Source organism: Acanthopagrus latus, chromosome 22 (assembly GCF_904848185.1).
Source record: "Acanthopagrus latus isolate v.2019 chromosome 22, fAcaLat1.1, whole genome shotgun sequence".
NCBI lineage: Eukaryota > Metazoa > Chordata > Actinopteri > Spariformes > Sparidae > Acanthopagrus > Acanthopagrus latus.
In genome coordinates, this window is record NC_051060.1 from 15333921 (window position 1) to 15356306 (window position 22386).

The 22386-nt window shown below is 43.9% G+C and overlaps 1 protein-coding gene across 2 annotated transcripts in view; it reads left to right on the forward strand.

Annotated features, from left to right (window-relative positions):
• stxbp5a (syntaxin binding protein 5a (tomosyn)) overlaps positions 1 to 22386 on the forward strand; it is a 98913-nt gene that overhangs the window by 61958 nt on the left and 14569 nt on the right. For both annotated transcript variants that reach the window (XM_037087353.1, XM_037087354.1), the window contains exons 9-19: positions 8229 to 8352; positions 9833 to 9911; positions 11096 to 11250; positions 14410 to 14482; positions 14691 to 14838; positions 16374 to 16441; positions 18218 to 18258; positions 18560 to 18780; positions 20275 to 20456; positions 20785 to 20910; positions 21249 to 21400. In XM_037087353.1, the coding sequence (XP_036943248.1) occupies positions 8229 to 8352; positions 9833 to 9911; positions 11096 to 11250; positions 14410 to 14482; positions 14691 to 14838; positions 16374 to 16441; positions 18218 to 18258; positions 18560 to 18780; positions 20275 to 20456; positions 20785 to 20910; positions 21249 to 21400 (1369 nt within the window). The remainder of the gene's footprint in view (positions 1 to 8228; positions 8353 to 9832; positions 9912 to 11095; positions 11251 to 14409; positions 14483 to 14690; positions 14839 to 16373; positions 16442 to 18217; positions 18259 to 18559; positions 18781 to 20274; positions 20457 to 20784; positions 20911 to 21248; positions 21401 to 22386) is intronic.

Genomic DNA, 22386 nt, shown 5'->3' on the forward strand with positions numbered 1-22386 from the left:
TCAACACGTACGCAGTCGCACAGTGATGTCCGTAGTACTTGGGACACAAAGCCAAGCCGGCTGTTTAAGATAATGAGATTATCGTGAAGCTCATGCTGGCGCTCACCTCGTCGGCAGCTCCGTGCTGCTGCAAGCACGCTGAGATAACAAGACGCACCGAGGACTACACAGACGACAGAAACGAGAGTGGATTTTGTGTGTTCAGTATGTACGGATCGCTCTCTCTCTCTCTTTGCCTTTGCTCCATCTAACTCTCTCAGATAAGCTAATATCCCCCCGCTGCTCCTGGGGCATTACAGTCTCTCGTGTTGAATCTCTCGTGGGAGCTCATCTCTTCTCTCCAAACCCCTACAGTTACACCTCCCCAGAGACTTGGGATGGGGTTGGGTGGGGGGGATGGGGGGGGGGGGGGGGGTTGTCAGAGGAGGAGGAGGAGGAAGGGGGTGGGGGGTTACTGCAATTCCTACTCATTTCACTCACTGTGATTTCCACTGACGAAGCGAACACGCAACACTTCCCTCTCTTTTGTAATGTCGCATGGGTTGTACCCCCTGACTGATACATCCAAACGATTTGGAGTTAACTCGGCCGTAACTTGTAACAGTTGTTTCGCACGGGGCTGCAGCCAACACTTATCGTATTGAATTGAACACATCAGCTCCAGAGCAACTAATCTCATCTACTCATCTAACCTACCACTGTGGTTATTTAATCGGCTTTAAAGAGGGCTTAACATTCACACAATCGCTCTTGACTTTCCCTTAATCCTGAGTACTAAAAAGATGGAAAATGGCAAAGCCTATAGGTTCCGAGCGTGAACCCGACAACAATCTGTCCTTTGAGGTTGCGCGCTGCTTTTTATGCCGCTGGCCATCGCTAAGAAAGCGGTCCGCGGTAAAACATTGTTTGAGTTGTTGCGGGTGCATTTTCATCAAAATATTGACTTCCTCTGAGAAATTGGTTTACCTTTCACTTGTTTGTGTTGCCAAAGCCTGCGCCTGTGCTCCCTCACGCTCCCTTTGTCTACGAAAGTAGCTCTGTCAGTTTCTAACCATGACCAGAACTGTGTCCTTCGCAATGGTATGGATGCTGAGCAATACAACCACCAGAGGGCGCCGCTCAGAGTCACGATGGTCTTGCATTAGACCACCACTTTTCCTTTGCTGCCATCCAACTGAAATGTATTCCTCTCTAAGCGTTTGTCTCAGCAGATGTGCATCAAAGTGACATCTTAAAATGTCTTACCACCAAGCACAGCCATCATCACCATCATATCTTGACGTAACTATCGGCTGCACTGCCCCCAATGACTGACGGAGCGACTGCTCAGGTGGTCGTTATCTGTGAACTTTTGGAAGAAATGACCACAGAGTACGGACAGAAGGCGCCATCTGTGTTTGTATGCATATCTAACGTAGCTTGGCGCTCGTTTCGCTCTTCATGTAGACGTTATCGCAGCAAGAGTAAAGCGCATTATTTATGACTGTGCCCACCCTTAATGGTGGTTTTTGCTGCCTTAATTGGGAGCTATGACAGAGACAGCGAAGGCCAAACTAGATGTCCAACATCAATCCAGTTGCTATGGAAACACGGGTCTAATTTGACGTTGATGTTTTGCATAACTAAGCTCATTTCAGCCACTCACGTCACAAATGTGTGCCAGCTCTTCTCTTTTATAGCTTCTTCAATAATACTGAAGGCTGAAACTTTTTACAGACATTGCAAGCTATACTCAGCCCGCTGTGTGCTCCCCTTCCCGCTGCGCACTACCATTCAAACGCTGTTTGCCCAGGAGCTCGCTGCCAAGTATCAAAGTTGTCGACTGAAATGAACAAGGAAGCTTTTCCTCTTCTTCTTTTAGAACAGCAGAGTAAGCCAACAGCGCCGTGATGGATTCTGATGTTGGAGTAAGCCCGTCTTAAAGACTTTTCAAAAAAATTTTTGATGGAAATTTGCGGATGTTTAGAACATGTGCAAGACTGTCTTTTGGTTTAGGGTATCAAAGGATGGAGATAACTGGCTTTTGTGTGTAACACCGGCTGCTGTACTCTCAGCACACTCTTAATGATCCTTGCGAAGTTTCTCACCCAACGTCAGAAACGTCGGCTGCACACAAGGGATGATAGTGAAATTGTTTTGACTCAGACTGAAGGCAGCCCTTGTTAGTTTTAGATGCTGCCGGCAAATTTGGGAGCTTAAGCTGGCTCCCAGACAGCAACAAAGTTTCCGGCAGAGTTCAGACAAACAGCAGGGGCAATAAAACTTTTGTTTTTTTATGGCCTTGCAAAGAGCTGAGAGGGCACGCCTTTCTTTCTGTGTCTTTTCATTGGATTCGTGTATTATTAGCTGTGGATCAGCATCAGCAGTATGGGTTTCCAGTGAGTGGTAGCCAGAGAGCATCCGTCACCCTGACCCCACTCCACTCCGCTCCGTCTGACTCAACACCTCGGTCTGAGTCCTGTCCTGCTGAATGTCTGATTTCACAGCCAGATCGGAGTTTCTTCTCCTCTCCCTCCTCTGCTGTTTGTCCTCTGGTGGCTATCGCTCGCTCAGTGGATGCATGGATGAATTTATAAGAAATGTTTTTGTCGTGCAGCCCATTATTCAAACATACCTATTTGTTCTGCAGCCTGCTCATACAAGCAAGCCAAACTTCCCACCCTCTCTTTTTTGCAACACCTGCTCTATTATGCCTCTTAATGGTTTAAACTGTTTTCATTTTTAATTTGACATCGTTTTGACTCCGTTTCTCTTGTACTTTGCCTCATTGTTCCAGCTATTTCTCCCTCTTTCTCCTCCTCTCTCTCCCTGAAATCGTGGAAAGGGACCAGCAGTTTGTTCCCAAAAGCCCAGTAACTCAGAAAATTGTCGGTTACTTCTGACTGCGATTGCCAGGAATTGTTCATGCACACACATACAGGCGTGCACAAATGCAACCCACGACAGAAAAAAAAAGGAAAAAAAGAGAAAAAAAAAATGTTTGCTTCTACACGCCGAGGAGCAGACCACAATTCTCAGAGCTGTAGCTGAAGGCCAACAATGACACTGTTAAAAAGTGTGAACACATCCCCACGACCACCAAGCAGCAATTACTACTTACTATTTTCAAGCAACGCGAGAAAGACTTAGATGCTTTGGCTGTGAACGAGTTTGACTTTTTAACGCATTTTTAACACCAGGATTTATCCAGTAAACACCAATTCTTAATGCTGGATGATGCTGGGATCGCTGGATGGAAGAGGTTGTCCGTTGAGCCCTGTGCAACACTGCACAAAGAAGTTCCTAAGGTAGTATTTTTGATGGACAGCTCTGCTGACTCTATTAGATTTGTCCTTGTGTGCTAAATCCCTCCCATCTGGTTGTCCAAGAAGATTAAAAGCAAATGCTGCAAATTATTAACAAACTCTATCTGGCACAGGCCGGGCTTCTTTAAGAGGTCTTTTCTTTTCCCCCTAAGACCTGTTGAGAATACAGACAGACTACTTACCTGTTCAAAGCTGATGGGTCATTTGGCGAGTCTGGTGCAATGTCCATTAGTGGACAGCATACATTATAATTCTTTACACAATGGTCAGTCTCTGTGGGGCTCTATACATCAGGATGACCTAATACTAATGTTGTTAACAAACAGGAGGGGATTCATACACTGCTGTTGTTCCAAAACATTTCTTGATGAATTCAGTCAAGTCGGTCAATCGAGTGAGATTTCTCAACCGTTATTGGGTGGTTAATGTTTTTGCCCACAGGATTTGTGCTCTGCTGGTACTGTTATAAGGCTATATTAAGATGAATATAAACATGTAATGATACTTTAGACTGCCATCTCCTCTGTGTGTCTATGCTAGCAGACATGTGAGGTGCAGCTGTGCTCATAACGAAATGCTAATTTCAGCACACTAACAAGCTAATGTTAAGTGCATTAAATGTATTCCATGTTCGCATTAATAGTGAAGTGAAAGCTATAAAGCTAACACTTACTGATTAATACGAAACACAAAGTACAGCTTAGTCAGTAAAGCTGATAAGAAGATATTTATTTTGAGGGAGTAAAACCAACCACAACATTATCCATTGGTTTTTGGACTTTGATTCTAAAGCCTTGAGTTTGGCTTAAAGGATATCACTATCTTGTCTTTTGGAGCCAGAAGTGACCATATTTGTCTAAAAGGTGGAGCTGGGGAGGATATCCTGTTTTGTTCTGACTGAGAACCCAAGGACATGCCTGCTTTGACATCTATTTTACACTAAATGGGACCATAATTTACTAAATGAACATCACGCTGTGCTTCCTCTTCCTCGAGACATGCTCTTCCATGGGCGCTCTACAGTTGACTGCTGACTCATTTGCCTCTCGTCTGCCTCTGAAGTTATCACTTCATTTAAGTTATCAAAAATTTAAGTTACCAGATGATGCAAAAGTCAAAGGGTTACCAAAGTTATTACAATTCAGACTGGCATTTCCATCCTTGAAACTTTTGTCAGGCTCTCACAATTCAAAATTGTTTATTTGTAATTTAGGTGGATTTGAGAGTTAATGACTTCCGTGATCCCCCTTCGACTTTTCATCCAGCACCCTCCAAAACTAAAGACCAAAGTCTCTGTCGTACTTTGTGAGCAATAATAACACGGCATGTTTTTTCTTGCACCAATCATAAACGATGATGTGGCATCATCTTTTTTAATATAGAAGTCCCTTAATTGGTAAGCTCAGGGGGGCTTGTTTCGTTCAGGGCTCGTATAATAACCACAACATCGCAAACAGAAGCGGAATGGATTTCACGTCCCAATACAAAAGGGGATTGCTCTATGGAAATCACTGTTGACACACTTGCCCCCAAATGCTTGTTTTTTAGATTGAACCTTTTTTTCGGTTGAGTGTTCTTCTGTCTGAACGGAATTACCGTCGTTGTGAAAGTCCGTGTGTGTGTGTGCGCGCGCGCGCGCGTGTGTGCCACTTGAGGACTGAGCTGTCGTCATGTCCCAGTGTGACACAACGCTGGCAGAAGCTTTTCTAATTAAGGCCATGGTATGCATGTTTACGGGTATGTCTATTTTCTTCCATCGTTCATCTCAATTTGTGTGTTTGTTTTCGGTTTTTACCATGAATTAGTGTGTGTGTGTGTGTGTGTGTGTGTGTGTGTGTGTGTGTGGCTGTGTGCGAGGACCCACTTGCTCATGTGTGCAACTCTAATAACTGTTGACCGAATTCTCACGTCCCCCAAAGACCGATCTGTGAAAACTGACCTAATGCAATACATCACGAAATTAGTCTTTTTAATTGGTATTGTTTGATATGACGAGCACCATGTGTTTCAATTACCCCTTCTCATTTTCCAATTAAGCGCGGTGCGCTCTTCTCTACTGGGACTGTCAGCGGCAAACAATGCACTCACAGACTCAGAGAATCCAGTCGTCACTGCCAAAGCACCTTTGCATGGGTCATTTAGGACTTTTCTTTTCATTTATAAGACGTAAGATTTAAGCATTTAGCGTTTTCTTGAATGTCTGCAGATCGCATCCTTTATGTTGGCTTCCAGTCAGCATAAGGAATAACACTGCTGACACTCCTCCATCGGTATCTGAGCTCAATAATATCTCAGCTCTGTTAAAAAATATATAATCTATATATAAATAAAGTGGCAACAAGACCCATGAGCCACTTCAAATGCCAACTTCAGGTCCCAGACCCACAAGATTAGCTCTATATGTCTAATTATACACGTAACATACACAAGTATAGGAGAATTCACTTCATTTCCAAGGCGTGGGATTTTACAGAATTGGAAATTAGCTCACACTTCCATCCAGCACACCTGCTGTAACTTCATCCTTGCCACCTGGCACTGCACAGCCGTGAATCACTTCTGGCGACAAATCATTGACAAACTGCATCCCACTGTCTCTGTCGCTTCAGGACTCACATCCGCCGTCGGCTTAGATAAGACACCTAGGCCATTACTCATCATGGATCTGATTACTTGGAGCAAATCTTCACAAACAGAAAATCAGAAGAAAAAAGTTCAAGAACACTTGACATAAAAAAAAACAAAAGAATTGCGGCTCTTGGGACATCAGCCGTCTAGTATAGTTCGTTTGTGGGAGTGAGAAGGAGTGACTCATCTAGGGTGTAACGAATAATGAGTCTGTGTGTCTGTGCAGCATGATGTCACATGGCTCCGTCTCATCAAGGTCTCGATGACCTGGAGGAAATCCCATCGGAAGAAACAAGATAATGAGACTTGGCTGTTCATCCAAAAAACAAACAAACAAACAAAAAAAAACAACAACACCCACTTCAGGAATCACACAAGTTCTTCACAATATTGCCTTATAGGCTTCATCTTTTTAAGGTTTGGCCATGCAAGACCAAAGCTAATCGTGTGCTGGTTCTGGGCCGGTGCTGGATTGGAGTTGGTTGGACACAAGAGCCACTGTGGAGTCCCATCATGTAGTTACTGTACATGTCTCCCATTTCCAAGCATTGCCTGAACTAACTTAGGTGGTTTACATCGACTCTTTACGAGTGTTGCTCTGTTTGCCAACGAAACATGACTGGTCCTTGCACCACCACTGTGTCCATAGTGAAAATTATTTGTTTATTCTGTGGTTTAGTCAGAACACACCTACACTAGCTCTGGTCCTTTGTTTTGTCCTTTGGCCAATGAAACACATATAAATGGTTCCAAAGTAGTCACTGGCTCCGAACCCGCACCTGAACCGAACTGGTCGAAACTACAGATAGGGTTTTATTGACCTTCAAAATAGTATGACGCAATTTACCCTGAGACCGATACATTTGCGTGGTGTCTCATGAGCCCGACATTGGTTCCCCATTCTGCCCCATTCAATAAAAATCAAGCTCCAGCAATGTGGTAAGAACACTGAAGCAGACAGGCTCTTTTTTTCCTTTTTTTTTTTTTTTTAAATACTACTAACCATCATGTCATGATGAGAATATAACCAAACAAGGGCTCTGAATGAATATTTTCCCTGACAAAGCACTAGGCTTGTGATGGAACATATCACTGATGGTGCAGGTGTTCTGCTAAGAACATGGCCCCGGGGGGGAAATTCATGTGACAAGCCTTTTAAAAACTGCTTTGGAAGCCGTTGCGGGCTTAACACAGCTTTGGTGCACATCATCATATTTACTTAATGTCAAAACGTTTGCTGGGTTTAATTATGAGCTATGAAAAGGGCATCAATAAGCAAGGTTGCCCTTTACTGGTGCACTTTGGTCATGATGTGTTTGTGTTTTCAATGATTGTTTGTGAGCTGGATGAATCATTGTGGTCCAGGTTTACAACAGCGATGGGAGAAGGGAACCATTTCTAAAAACTCTTGCTTGTCTGTCCTTATTTGTCTCTAAATCTATTAGCTTGTCTCCGTGCCAATTTCTTCATTTGGTTTGGTTTGGACAGGAACAGTGGGGTATTAAAGCTGCCGAGAACATCATTAGTCTTCCAAGCATCAGTGATGTTGGTGAGATAAAATGTCTGCACGAAACCCAGGGGATACTAAAAGACAAAACAACCACCCTAACCACAGTTTGTTCAGGCTGCAGCTGTCTGACAAAAGTTACAGAAGTATCCGCTGCCATCCCACTAGAAAATAGTTCTCTCTTGTGTTGCGTAAAGGTACTACACCTTGCTCAGAGAACTGAATTACTTACCCAGTATTTGTATAGCACCTAGACCTGCTTAAAAAGACATCGAAATCTCACTTTCTACAATTTGGGACCTTTAAATCATAAACGTTCTTAAATCAATGGCTCCAAGACAGCAGGTGAACCCGAAGGCACCATATTAGCTGTGTTTCAATTATTTTAAGAGTCAGAGAAATGTCTTTTTTCCCCCCAGTGAATTTGTGTCCCAGAATTCTTAAATTTACAACCTTGGTAGTAAAACCTTCCTCCTGGCAATCCTGAAAAAAAAAATGAATGACCGATCCATTCCTGCTTTTCTCCACATTCAGCAAATGGGTCATACAAAAGCTCCTTCTAATATATGCATTTATGCCACCGGAAATGCTCTGAAGTCAGGGGCCGGGCTCCTTTTATCTTGCTTTCACCATCTGTTCAAGTGCATGTAATCCGGAGCCACGTATGAACGTTGTACCGAGCACCGTATGGCTGCGGCAACGCGATAAATTTGTAGCGTAAGCGAGATGATGTTTCACCCTGCTGAACCACTGAACCCCCCCCCTGCTTCCTGTCTGTCGTTCCCTAGGCGATCCACTCAGTTGCCTGGCATCACGAGGGCAAGCAGTTCATTTGCAGTCACTCAGACGGGACTCTGACCATATGGAACGTCAGAGGCCAGGGCAAGCCCATACAGACAATCACCCCACACGGTAAGCAGGTGGAAGCACACGGAAAAAAGCAAACACACACAGGCTGGGTCCAAAATCACTCCTTAATTCTCATTTGCTACTTCCTGTATAGTCGTAAAAACTCTATAGCGTATTGACTTTTCTTTTATTCCTCATTTGTTGTGTTTTTTTTTATATTTTTAGTGTTTCTGTCTTCCTTTTCACTTTCACTTTTTTCACTTTCACTTCTTTTTCACATATTTTTCATCTTTTCTGAAGCAATGTCTGGTAATTTTTGTCTGAAATGTGCCGCCCTACTACAGATTCATCATTATTATATTATTACAAATATATTCTGAGATTAACTGGTTGTCTAAGAAAAGGCGCTCATGTAAATCACTGGTTGCGAGGTTAATCTGAGGGGTTGAGAGACGATTACCAGGGCAGGGAATAAAATATTAGCAAAATACTTTCCTCAAAGTTCTTCTGAGCACTACATCAAATGAAACACCTTTCAGTCACCTGACTTGCTAAACTAGGCAACTACCCCTTTAAGAGCCTCCGTACATGTGGCTCCTTCATCGTCTCCTCATTTCAGGATTATTGTTGGTCCAACTATGGCCTCTGTTTGCTTTGCTTCTGTGTCTGCACACGCATACATTAGCGCCGCTGCTCTGTTTACGTCCTGCAGGAGAAGCGAGTCTGCTCTCTTGAAGATGCATTTTTAATCCGTGCTCCTCTTCCTCCCCGTGCTCCGACAGTTCACCTGGATGAGGGGGCCCGAGAAAAAGAGACGAGGTGGAGTGCAACATGCGGACAGTGAGAGCACGAGTCCGGGAGAAGGAACACAACAATGGAATTAAATGGGGAAAAAAAGAACTTGTAGTCAATTTTTTCAAGCTGTTTCCTGCGTGTTGAGGGTTGTAGAAAGGATTTCATCGCACATGGTTTTTAATTAGTTGTTTCTCCCAGCGCCGCATACGTAATTAGTTTGGTATTTAATGGGCAATTATGCAAATTCCTTTGACATGTTTAAGGAAGGCTTATAAGTCCTTCTTTAATTGTCTTTTTAGATATCTGTTATTTAGATGTAATTATTAAAATGAATCCTTTATTATACAGACCTGCCTTCAATAACCAACCTCAGGGCTCCCTTTCAGGCTTGATCAGAAAAAAAATTCTAATACAAAATGATGCACAGTACGCACACATATGCTGGAGTGGCACATTTCCTTCACATGGCCCTCCCGTTGAGGTTCGGATGGATGGATTCTGCAAATCATCCTCGATCGTCACACCTTTCTTTGCATGTCCCTGCCCCTGCAGTTGTCTTCCTCCTCTCTGATGAATAGCCTTTTGTATCGTCTGGCTACTGTTCAAAGCTGCGTTTTAAGTGCAGCTTCTGGGGGAAGGAGGCAAAAAAAAAAAAAAAAAAACAAGATGACAAGAGAAACAAGATGAGAAGGAGGCGAAGAGGGATGAACTGGCGAAGTAAAGTATGTTCTGTTTGTTCTATTTTTAGGAAAACAGCCCAAGGATGGGAAGAAGCCAGAGCCTTGTAAACCCATTCTCAAAGTGGAGTACAAAACCACTAGAAATGGGTAGGGGCCTCTCTCTCTATCTCTCTCTCTCCCTCTCTCTCTCTCTCTCTCTCTCTCTCTCTCTCTCTCTCTCTCTCTCTCTCTCTCTCTCTCTCACACTTACTAACACACATATATAGCAAATTTACTGTCATGTATGTATGCTTGGAGATGAATATGCTTACTTAGACACAGTTACAACAAAAGACACATCAAGGTTATTGACAGGGGTCAAAAGCTGTTGCCAAAGTGATTAGAGTAACATGTGTAACGTCAGTCCAGAAAAAACTTTTTTTTTGTTAGATGCTTCTCCCTCTCACCATCAGGTTGTTACCATGTACAATTTACACGACAATTAAAAGTGCAGTATATAGTAATTTGGGTTGAAAACATTCAAACATTCAAAACTTTGACCTTTTGCTAGCCACAGCCCATCTGGGTTCAAAGCTCTTGTGCAAAACACCAGCACTTCCTGGAACATTTGGACTGCTAGCTGCATGGCTACCTGAGCTTTCTTAGCTAACTGCAGCTACATTTTGCAGTGGTTGGCAGTCACTCTGGTCATATGCCGTCCCGTATTTGTTCTGATTTTGAATTCAACAAGTGGTCTCTTCTTACATATTGCACCTTTAGATAATGTAAACCTCTTTGTGTCGCGGCATCATGTATCAGGACACATTGAGGTATTTCTCCGACAATTTGTCCAGAGCGAAGTTAGCATGCTAACCAGCTAGCCCTACACCATCACAGATGGAAGCTCCTGTGCTAGCAGTGTAAACGCCAACAATCAACCTTTATTCTGAGCTCCCAGTCTGGACCGCTAGATTCACACCTAAGTGAGCTAACTAGTTAAAGGGAGCTACAGTTAGCAGCATTTAGCGGTTACTCTGGGGATGTGCCGATCCCTGTTTATTTTGAGTAGTAACTCAACAGATGGCTGATTCTTTCAAATTGCACCTTTGAGGAAGACAGTGTTGTACGTCTGTAATAAATGAAATAATACAGATATTTCACTATTTGTAAGTAGTCATGAAAAAAACAATCCTTTACACTGCACTTGCTAGGTAATAAAAAAAAGAACTAAAGTTCAGTTAACCATAAATTAACATTTATTAACAATGGCTTTTATGAAGTGTTACTAAGTGCATATATATGAATATATATATATACACTTAAATCTTGATGCCTGTGTGTTTGTGTTCCAGGGAACCCTTCATAATCCTGTCTGGTGGTCTGTCGTATGACACGGTGGGCCGGCGGCCTTGTCTGACGGTAATGCATGGGAAGAGTACTGCTGTGCTGGAGATGGACTATCCTATAGTAGACTTCCTCACACTCTGTGAAACACCCTACCCAAATGGTAAGTTTTTTTCTCCGTACGTGCTCATGTGGTGTGTGCATTTCTGAGCCTCACATTTTAATGTGTCCTCATTTTATCCTCCTTCTATCAACACATTAGACTCCCAGACAAACAAACATACACCTTTTCTGTTTTTTAATTATGTCGGATTGCTTGCCCCTGTGATAGTGTGCGTCTGTAATAAATATGAAATTTCCCAAGGGGAAGGATCCTATTCCACTTCCATTATCCAACACACGCAATATTACATTTTCATTTCATCTCTTAGTACACCTTCCATCAGAATTCAATTATTATCTTATTTCCTGTATTGAGGAGTCAACAGCTGAAACAACTCAGGGTCAACAGAATGGTTTGGGATGCTGTATGTATATAATCCTAACTGTAGACTCTGCCTGAGTGTCATCTGGCTCACATACAGCTGCAGGAAGGATTAGCGAGTTATGTAACAATAGGGACTTCATTTCGTCACTGGAAACCTGATGTCATCACCCGCTGATTTCATCTGGTAATGGACATTACAGGGTCTTTGGATTACACAATACAAGTCTGGCTGATGATGTGTGCACACTTGAACAACGGTTATTGTGTAGAGGAGGTTTTCCGTGATGACACGGCTGCAGATGACGCTGAAGCGTAATATGCACACCAGTGTGTTTGAGTAAGGTAGCTGGATGAAATATAACATCATTACTTATACTCATCCTTATGTACAAAATTGTTTTTTTCTTTTTTCTTTTTTTTTCTTTTTTGCTCATTGCCTTGTTTGTAATTATATCTTTTAGGTAAATCAGCAGTGAAAGTGGCCGTAATTACCCTTCGCTGTTCTCAGCTCCCAAAGGCCCGAACAGAGAATATGATCACTCGCTGTAGACAAAGCACCAGGGAAGAGTAAAATAAGAAGGACAGTGAGAGATGTGGTGACAACAACTGTCAGAGTGCTTCAACCTTGGAGCGCCCTGACAGCCTGAGACCTGCTGCTCCGAACAGCAGAGACATCTTAAAACACCGGCTGGGGATTTAGCACATGATCGCTGTAGGAGACGGGATGCTATTTCAGACATTCTGACCGTACTATCCTTACTTTGAATATTGTCATGGTGCCCTGTAGCAAAACATTTACCGCTCAACTGCTCCAGCTGAGGCATTCTGTGGCAAAAATAGAAGAAAAAAACTGGGCAGATTTGAACTCAATCACTGTACATATATGAAAGTAGGGAATTTTTATTATATTAATGCATATTCATTCAAAAAAATCATACACATATTAATAGAGAATGTTATGTTTGTGATTGCTTGATATGTGTGTCCTCCTTATTATCACCTAAACAGTGCTTTAAAGGTGCAATATGTAAGAAGTTGCTACCTGAATTTATGCTCAAAACGTACAAATTTAGCTGCATTTAGCTTATTAGCTCAGTTAGCCATGCAGCTAACGGCTCCAACTTGTAGATTGCAGATTAGGGGAGTGTTGGTGTTTACACTGAGCATTGGACTGGGACAGAATGGGGCTAGCTGGTTAGCATGCTGACATCTGATGATAGCTCTGTGATACAATGCATAGACGTCATAAAATGTTTTTACTTCACATTCTGTTTTTCATGTTACTTGACCAAAGTTCCTACATATCACACCTTTAAGGCTGTGACTAGAATCCTCTGTACACTATATTGCCAAAAGTATCCGCTCACCTGCTCTGACTCGCATATGAACTTAAGTGACATCCCATTCTTAATCCATAGGGTTTAATATGACGTCGGTCCACCCTTTGCAGCTATAACAGCTTCAACTCAATTCTTCTGGGAAGGATTTCCACAAGGTTTAGGAGTGTGTTTATGGGAATTTTTGACCATTCTCCAGAAGCAAATTTGTGAGGTCAAACACTGCTGTTGGACGGGAAGACCTGGCTCTCAGTCTCCGCTCTAATTCATCCCCAAGGTGTTCTGTCGGGTTGAGGTCAGGACTCTGTGCAGGCCAGTCAAGTTCATCCACACTAAACCCTCTCATCCATGTCTTTATGGACCTTGCTTTGTGCACTGGTGCACAGTCATGTTGGAACAGGAAGGGTAAGCGTTCCTTTCACTGGAACTAAGGGGCCAAGCCCAGCTCCTGAAAAACAACCCCACACCATAATCCCCCCCTCCACCAAACTTTACACTTGGCACAATGCAGTCGCCATTCTCCTGGCAACCACCAAACCCAGACTCATCCATCAGATTGCCAGATGGAGAAGCGCACTTCGTCACTCCAGAGAATGCGTCTCTACTGCTCTAGAGTCCAGTGGCAGCGTGCTTTACACCACTGCATCCGACGCTTTGCATTGCACTTGCTGATTGATGTATGGCTTGGATGCAGCTGCTTGGCTATGGAAACCCATCCCATGAAGCTCTCTACGCATTGTTCTTGAGCTAATCTGAAGGCCACATGAAGTTTGGAGGCCTGTAGCGAGTAACTCTGCAGAAGTTGGCAACCTCAGCGCACTGTGTGCCTCACCATCTACTGACATTGCTCCGTCATTTTACGTGGCCTACCACTTCGTAGCTGAGTTGCTGTCATTCCCAATCGCTTCTACTTAGTTATAATACCACCGGCAGTTGACTGTGGAATATTTAGGAGCGAGGAAATTTCACAACTGGACTTGTTGCACAGGTGGCATCCTATCACAGTACCACACTGAAATTCACTGAGCTCCTGAGAGCGACCCATTCTTTGACAAATGTTTGTAGAAACAGTCTGCATGCCTAGGTGCTTGCTTTTATACACCTGTGGCCATGGAAGTGATTGGAACACCTGATTTCAATTATTTGGTGTATGTACATATGGCTTATTTAGAAGCCAGGATATCTGAACTAGATCCTCTGTGCGTTTTGGATCTGTCTTGATGTGACCTGTTAATGCGTTTAATCGGTTCATTTAATACAAAAGTCTATAAATCTTTAGGTGGTTTATGGTATCCCCCCCATGGTGAGAAATGACATAGATAAATATCAACCGTTCATGCCCTCATGTCCGCAGGGCACAGATATGATAATATTGTTTGCTATGTAAAGTCTGTGGAATTCTTCTCCTGTGGTTTGTAGATTCCAGGGGATTTCTCTCTCTGGGCCGCTTAAAGAGCGGCATGATGAATGTCTTTGTCTTGCTGTCTCCTCTGTGCAGATTTTCAGGAACCTTACGCTGTGGTGGTCCTTCTAGAAAAGGATTTAGTGGTGATCGACCTTGCACAAAATGGGTTAGTCTGGAGAACTCTTCATCATCTTGATATCTTTTGTTTCTACAATGTAGGCTAAAATGTCACAGTTGACCTATTAGTACCTTTTATCTTTATTGCGTCTACTCCATATCATGGTATCATTTTAAGTTTGCACGCAGCACTGAACTAGACTAATGCAGAGATACAAGGCAGACAGACTTATTATTCTGTGCTCTCTTGTTAACAGTTACCCCATATTCGAGAACCCCTATCCTCTGACTATCCACGAGTCTCCTGTGACCTGCTGCGAGTACTTCGCCGACTGCCCTGTGGACCTCATACCTGCACTTTACTCTGTTGGATCGCGGCAGAAACGACAGGGCTACAGCAAAAAGGTACGGTACTGTGTTGTTACGTTGCGTGTGGTTACCCGCAATGTGACTGAAGTTTTCGTCGTGGGAATCTTAAGACTTTCACCTGTTTAACCTCTCAGCGGTCAGATTTGCGTTGCACTGGATATGGAAGGGAAGTCATCAGAATTATTTTATTATTGGTCATGCATGTGTAGTATGTTCCAACTGACAGAAACAGACGCACAGCCATGTTTTGTTGGTCCTGGTACTCGGTGCTGAACATATCTGACAAGTTTTTTTGATTGGGGGTAGGCAGGGAAAGATGATGCCTTCTTCCCATCTGCTCATAAACGACTGCGTCAGAACCCACAAGGAGAACCGACATAAACACGAATTGATGGTTGAGAAAGCAAACAATCAAGGGAGGAGCAGATCGAACCGGTGGGATTCATAAGCGCGCTACCGCGAAAAAAACGTGTTGTTGTGAGCATTTGGCTCAAAGTACTGTTGTGCCTGCGTACGGCTTCTTAGAGCAGCTAGCGTGATTCAGCCTTGCTCCTATGATTAGTACCACACTGCATTTGGAAACATTTCTTGGAAACTTCCTCTGCAACTATTTAATGAACTTAATTTTGAACTGTTAAAAACTAATAATGAGCGTGGATCTCGCTACAGACATTGCTCGTCTCAACTCACTGCCACCATTCCTAAGCATAAACTTTCAAAATAAGATACATTACCACTACTCCTTACCCAAATAACTCTAGTAACACATCTCCTATATCAAGACAAATGATGGTATAACTGTTAAAAAGTGTCCGGAGGGTGGAATTTCTCAAGTTGCAGCAGCGCCATACAAGATCTAAATGCCTAAATCAGACATGTAAGTGTTCCATGCTACACCGTCTAACCACCATGACATACTCCAAGAGCCACAAGGTGACCACATTAAGGAAATATTAAGACATATCTGCATGCAGCAGGAGCTGTTTTTGTGTATCTGGATAGTCTCACATTACCTAACGATCTCTCACTCTCTCCCGCACAGCTCCTCTCTCGTCCCCGTTTCATCTGAGACGGACCCCCTGCTCCCTCGGCCATTATGTGCACCTATGTCCTTTTCTCCCGTCGCCTCGTTTCCAGCTTTCTGTCGGAAATGTCACCATGTACTGACCCAAACTGGCTGCATAGCTGCTCCTTTTTTTTCTCTCTCTCTCTCTCTCTCTCTGTTAAGCAAAGTCTTAGCTGAGCTGCGGGAGGGCATTCTCACATAAAGATCACCATGAGTCATCCCGTTGACCTTTGTATGTGTCGACGTGTTCAAAGCCAGACCCCTCCTCACCACCACTGACACACACACACACACACACACACACACACACAAACACACTGGTGGAGGTGCATTATGTATAACTGCAAGACGCTCTGCGAGACGTTCGCTGTTTTCCCACACATGTGGTCTAAAAATGCAATCTGTCACTAAAATCAGTGTTTTTCTATTGACGTGATGTTTGGTGACGTAGCTGTGCTCTCTCCCTCACTCTAATGTGCTGTGTTTGTGTCTGCTGTCTATTCAGGAATGGCCTATTAGTGGTGGGAACTGGGGTCAAGGCACACAGAGCTACCCAGAGATCATCATCACTGGGTAAGACAATACTGATTTCATTAACGTTATCATCATTGTCTCGCCGCGACTCAATTACATTCACCTCTGCTGCCCTGCCCGGTCACCACGGCACCGGGAGCTTGTCTCGAGACGTTTTTATGGTTAGCTCTTTGTATATTCCAATCATGTACACTTTGCTCCATTTTGATGGTTTATTATGCGACGCTCAGCTGTCATCGAGGGGGAGATGGGGCGTTTTAAACAGAACACACACGCCGAAGGAGTGACATTGAGGTATGGGTTTGGCGGTAGGGAGGCTCTCGCTCCTCTTCCTCCCTTCCTTCTTCCCCCCTCTCTCCTCACCCCTACGATGCCATATTACTATTCTGTCCAGGATTTCGCTCTCTTCTCTGAGAGTGCCACAGCCTGCAAAATGTATTCCTCTCCCAATCCACTCAGCTGAATTGGCAACAAAATAATGAGGAGTGGGGCAAAAAAAATGGCAACCCAAATACAACAGGCAGTGTCCTTTCTCGGGTGAAGCTTATTACCTGATAACAAGTGCAATCCTGTGAGCGCTCGTTACCCCCGTGTCCAATTCATTTTTAGGCAATTATCAATTTTTTGGGATATTGTTGTGCTGCAGTATGCTGCTACTCTTCTGGGAAGTAGAGCTGCAACGATGAGTCAATTAAAGGTGCGATATGCGAGGATTGGCCATCTGTCTAATTAATGCTCCAAGCAAATACAGGGCAGCATATCACCAGAGTAACCGCTCACTGCTGCTACCTGTAGCAGCATTAGCTAGTTAGCTGGGCAGTTAGTGATTCAGAGTGGAAGGTATTGGCGTTTACGCCTCCTAGCACACAAGCTTTGTACCGGGACACGGCTAGCTGGTTAGCATGCTATCTCTGCAACAGTAGCAGCCCACATAGACATCATAATGTCAAAACCGCTATTTATTCACATTCAGTTGACACATTTTTAACTTTTTCAACTCGAATTCTCACCTAACGGCCTGTATAGTGCCAACTATTTTGATAATAGATTAATTTTTGGGTTGGTTTCTGACTGTTGGTTGGATAAAAAGAAGGAATCTGAAAACACCACTCTTTTGGCAAATCTGATGATTTTTTTTTTTTTTCACTTTTTCTGGACATTTTCCAGACGGAACGATTGAGTCATAAACTGCAAAAAACAACAAGAAGCTTAGTCAATAATAATTATGATAATTATTTGCCCACTTGGAGGGCTTTTTCACAAGATTGTGACAGCTCGGCTGCAGAGATTGACTCCTTCTCAGCCATAGGAGCATTAGTGAGGTCAGCAGCTGATGGTCGGAGATAAAGCCTGGATCACAGGGCAGTCTAATGGGGTTGAGATCAGGGCTTTGTATGGGCCAGTTCTTCAAAGCCATAACAGGGAAACCATTCCTTTCTTAGTCCCTATATATGTATATAATATACTGGTAACCATCTGTTTAAACATCTTTCCCTATCAAAGACATTCGATAGGGAAATTCCTCTGAAGAGCTCCATGCTGATTAATTGGGCACTAAACAAAATCTATTAGCTCATGAATGTTTGATTAACATTATTTTTTTTCCATCAGATTTTGTTTTGAATGCTTTAGAACACCAAATTAATCTTATAAAATGTCCCCAATTAATTTTCTAGAAATGTTTATTTGTTTTAATCAGATTAAGATAGTTAGAGAGTTAAGACAGAAAATTGTGAGAACAAAGGACGCAAATTGAAACTCAACTCTCTTGTGTTCCTCTACTTTTATCTTCTTCTGCCTACCTTGAATTCCCAGGCATGCTGATGGAACTGTGAAGTTCTGGGATGCCTCTGCAAGTGAGTTCCCTGAGCGGATAAGCTTTGTTTGCGCTTCACAGAAATAACAACTTTTTCGAAGAAACAATGGACAACATAATTACATTTTGGGATTTAATTGAAAGTTGAGACAAAAATGAAAGAAAATTATGAAAGTCTCACAAAGAACCTTTTTCTTTTTTTCAAACAAAATGTTTTCTAAATTTGGGTACCAGCCTTCTCACAGTCAGTATAAACTAAAAAAGTAAAGTCAAGCTCGAGTCTATATTTCTGATGTCCCTGGATGCCAGCTGACACTTCTCTCTTCTCTCCTCTCTCCCAGTAATGCTCCAGGTGCTCTATAAGCTCAAAACAGCCAAGGTGTTTGACAGAAACCGGTCCAAGGAGGACAAGGGCAGCACCGAGACGTCCGACGACGACCCCTTTGCTATTCAGATCATGGCCTGGTGCCCTGAGAGCCGGATGCTGTGTGTGGCCGGGGTGTCAGCCAACGTTATCATCTACCGCTTCAGCAAGCTGGAAGTAACTACTGAGGTGGTGCAGGTGGGTTCAATGCTTATTTTTGCGAGGAGAAAAGGAACAAAAAAAAAAAAAAGATGTTTTTTCTCGGACATAACTCCGTGGCTCTGCATCAAGAATACGTCAAGCTTTTGTTTATTATCGCTCGCCCTCAGTGCTCAATTTCTCTGCTGTTTTTGAGATGTCGAGACATGTAAGCAAACATACACACACACACACACACACACACACACACATACACACAGATGCACTCAAAGATCTGCCTAGTCAAAGGCAGTATGGTTGCCATGCCAACAGACGGAGCAGTGAACAAGCAAAGCTAGACTGTCATTATAATCTGCCGTGACAGTGACGTAAGTGCTTATGGGGGTGTGAGGGAGCCGGTGTTTAATGGCTTAAAGGAAAATGCTGTTTCACCGGTGCGGATGTGCCTATATCACGTGTGTTATACGCATCGCTGAAGTAGTGGAGTGTTTAATTGGTATCAAGTGAGTTTTTTTTTTTTTTTTTATAATTCTGGCAGTGATTTATCTTGCTGTGCAGTCACTGCTGTGGTGTTGCCGCTCTAGACTTCCTCCAGACAGAGATCGCCTGTCAATCAAAGTGCGTGGGTGGTGCTATGATGTGCTTTTTCTTCCTCGCGGGTCTGTAAATGAATTTTAATGTTTCAGCTGCTGCCCACTGTGTGCTCTGCGCCGTTCATCTCCTGACTACCCAACTCTTTTGTTTCTTCCAAACAAACTGGCCTCACAGAGAAAAAAAGAAAAAAAAAGTTTTCATGGGTCCTTAGAGTTCAAGCACCTTGATTCCAATCGGCTTCCTCACCTGTTAGGGGCTCCTTTCCCTGTGGGTGACTGCCGGCGAGCGTTGATGAGTGTGTCAGTTAAGTGCTTTTTTTTCCCTACGCGTGTGATCGTGGATGTAGATCAGAATGAGGTTTAATTAGGAGAGCAGCCCTCTCTCGGCGCGAGGTCGCACACCTCGCTGTGACCTTGCAGAAATGAAAGTAGAGGAGGACAGACTAAGGCGGGAGTAAGAGTTTGAAGAAGGGCCGCTGATCACTCTTCACTCCCACATGTCAGTGGGGCTAATGAGACAGACAGAATGCAAAAGAGACCAGCTTGTGCACAATGTGTGTGTGTGTGTGTGTGTGTGTTGTGTGTGCGTGCGTGCGTGTATGTGTGTGTGTGTGCGTGCGTGTGTGTTTGAGACAGTGCGAAGGCGGAGGTTGCAGAGAAGTAGCCTGAAGGAGGACTTAGAAGGAATGTAATATTTCAGCATGGGAGGACCTCTTTGACTCTCTATCTGCCTACACACACACGCACATCTTGTCAAACAAATCTGTGTGTGTGTGTGTGTGCGTGGATGTCAATCACTGTCGTGTAACTATTCCCACACTCGGGAGGAACTCATGGAGACAGTTTGGTGCCTTTATCATGATTTTGATCTGCTCATATCTTTAATGTGTGTGTTTGTGCATACGTGTGTGTGTGTGTGTGTGTGCACTGTCTTATGCAGCTACTAGAGGTGCGAATGCAGTACGAGCTCAACGACATGGAGTCTCCAGAAGGCGGGGGTGGAGGGGGAGAACACTCGTCGGCGCACCCCACTCCCGGCGCCTCCCCTCAGACGAGTGGCCCGCCTTCGCACCCCTCCACCAGCAGCAACAACTCTGACGGAGGCAACATACCCTGCCTCAAGTACGAAACACACATACACACGCACAAACACTTACATAAACTCTCAGTGGCATCGGGAGAGCTTTCCACACATTCTCACACACACTCATGCACACAAGGGTCTTGCCTTTCGCCTCAAGCACTCTTGCACAGACTTAGTCAGCGCCTGAAGGATTCTCAGCCGCAGCCTCCCCATCACCCCCCCCTCGCAGCCACTCATGCCAGACCCTCGACACACAACTGTTTCAGAGCTGCAGCCGCGCCACTTGTCATTCTCTCTGTCTGAAATATTTCTTCTTTTTCGCTTCGCTCTGTTTCCTTCTCGCTGTCTCCCTCCCCTCCCCTCCAGAGTGCGCAGCACTCCCCTGAAGCAGTCTCCCGGTTACCAGGTAGATTTGGTGGTCCAGTTAGTGTGGGTGAGCGGAGAGCCTCCTCAGCAGATCACAAGTCTCGCGCTCAATTCCTCCTACGGCCTGTAAGTATACAGACAGCAGTGTCTTAGTCATGGCTAGTGCCGAGCAGAGGTCTTTCATGAGAAGTTCCCACTGTTTTTGTTTACGGGACAAATCAAGTATGTCATCCTTATCCCTAAAATGACTGAAATCTATAAAGAGGAATTATGCAAAATGGACATGCATTCAATTTTGCAGTTTAATCACCGACTGCTCAAGGCTACAGTGACAAGTCGGCCTGTCAACTCAATTTATGAGTGCCAGGAAAAATTTGGACATTCTCTCTGTTTTTCTGCTTTGCTTTCCCCCCCTTCCTCCTTGACTCTGCCATCCTCCTAAACCCCCCCCCCCCCCCCCCCAGTGTGGTGTTTGGCAACAGTAATGGTCTGGCGGTGGTGGACTACGTCCAGAAGACGGTGGTGCTCAACTTGGGGACGGTCGAGCTTTACGGCTCCAATGACCCCTACCAGAGACAGCCCCGCTCGCCAAGAAAGACACGTCAACCCTCTGGAGGTAATGAGGAGACGGGATATGAAGGACATCTAAACTTTTTCCAACCAAAAATAACAGAAGGAGTTTTTGGCATTTTCGTCAGCACAGCCTCAGTGCTAGAGAATACACTGGTTGGTACAAAAGCTTTAAAGTTACTGTGGCACTGCTTGTTCGTTCCTTCAGACGAACTAGCTCAGATTGTTCAGGCTTTGAATATAAATGTTTAACATTTTTAGTCATTGTATTTCCTCTAGTTTTTTTAATTTCAGCTATTAAGTTACAAGTTATTGAGTCTCAGCATCTGATTTAGTTCAACTTTGATCATGCTGTCGTCTTAAAGGTCCCATATTGTAGATAGATTTGGAGTCATGTCTTTTTTTTATTGCCATAAAGCAGGTCAGGGTGCTACTGTAAAAGTATTGACATGCAAAATCCACCAAGAAACACACAGCCCGAATTCAGAAATTGTGCCTTCAAATGACACGCCAGGAACTCTGTTTCTTTGTCATGTCACAACTACACAGTTCCTGCCCTCAGCAGCGCTCCCGGCAGGGCTGTGGTGTCAAAAAAAAACACTGGTAGGGCCGATGAGGAAACCCAGTGGGCGTTGCCTGCTCGGGCTTCTGTGTGCCAACCAATCAGGAGACACTGGACTTTTGCGGATCGGGGCCTTAAAGAGATAGCACTTAAACTGAGCGTTCAGAGGGAGGGTGAATAGTGCTGTGCTGAATGAGTGGGCAGTACGAGAATAATTACAATTTTCAAAATTAAAGTATGTGAATGTTTTCTAGCTACCCCAAATAAAACCATGAATCTGATAATGAGCTTTATATGGGACCGCTGAAAGGCAAGTGAAACAAGCAGGGGAAAATTGTACGGAAATTCACATGACATTAAACACCACTCTTTGGTAGACAAACACAAATAGCAGGGTAAGGCTTTTGAAAAAAAAAAAAAAACAACTCCTGGAATACACTGAGGGGCGAAACTCTGATTTAGCATTCGAG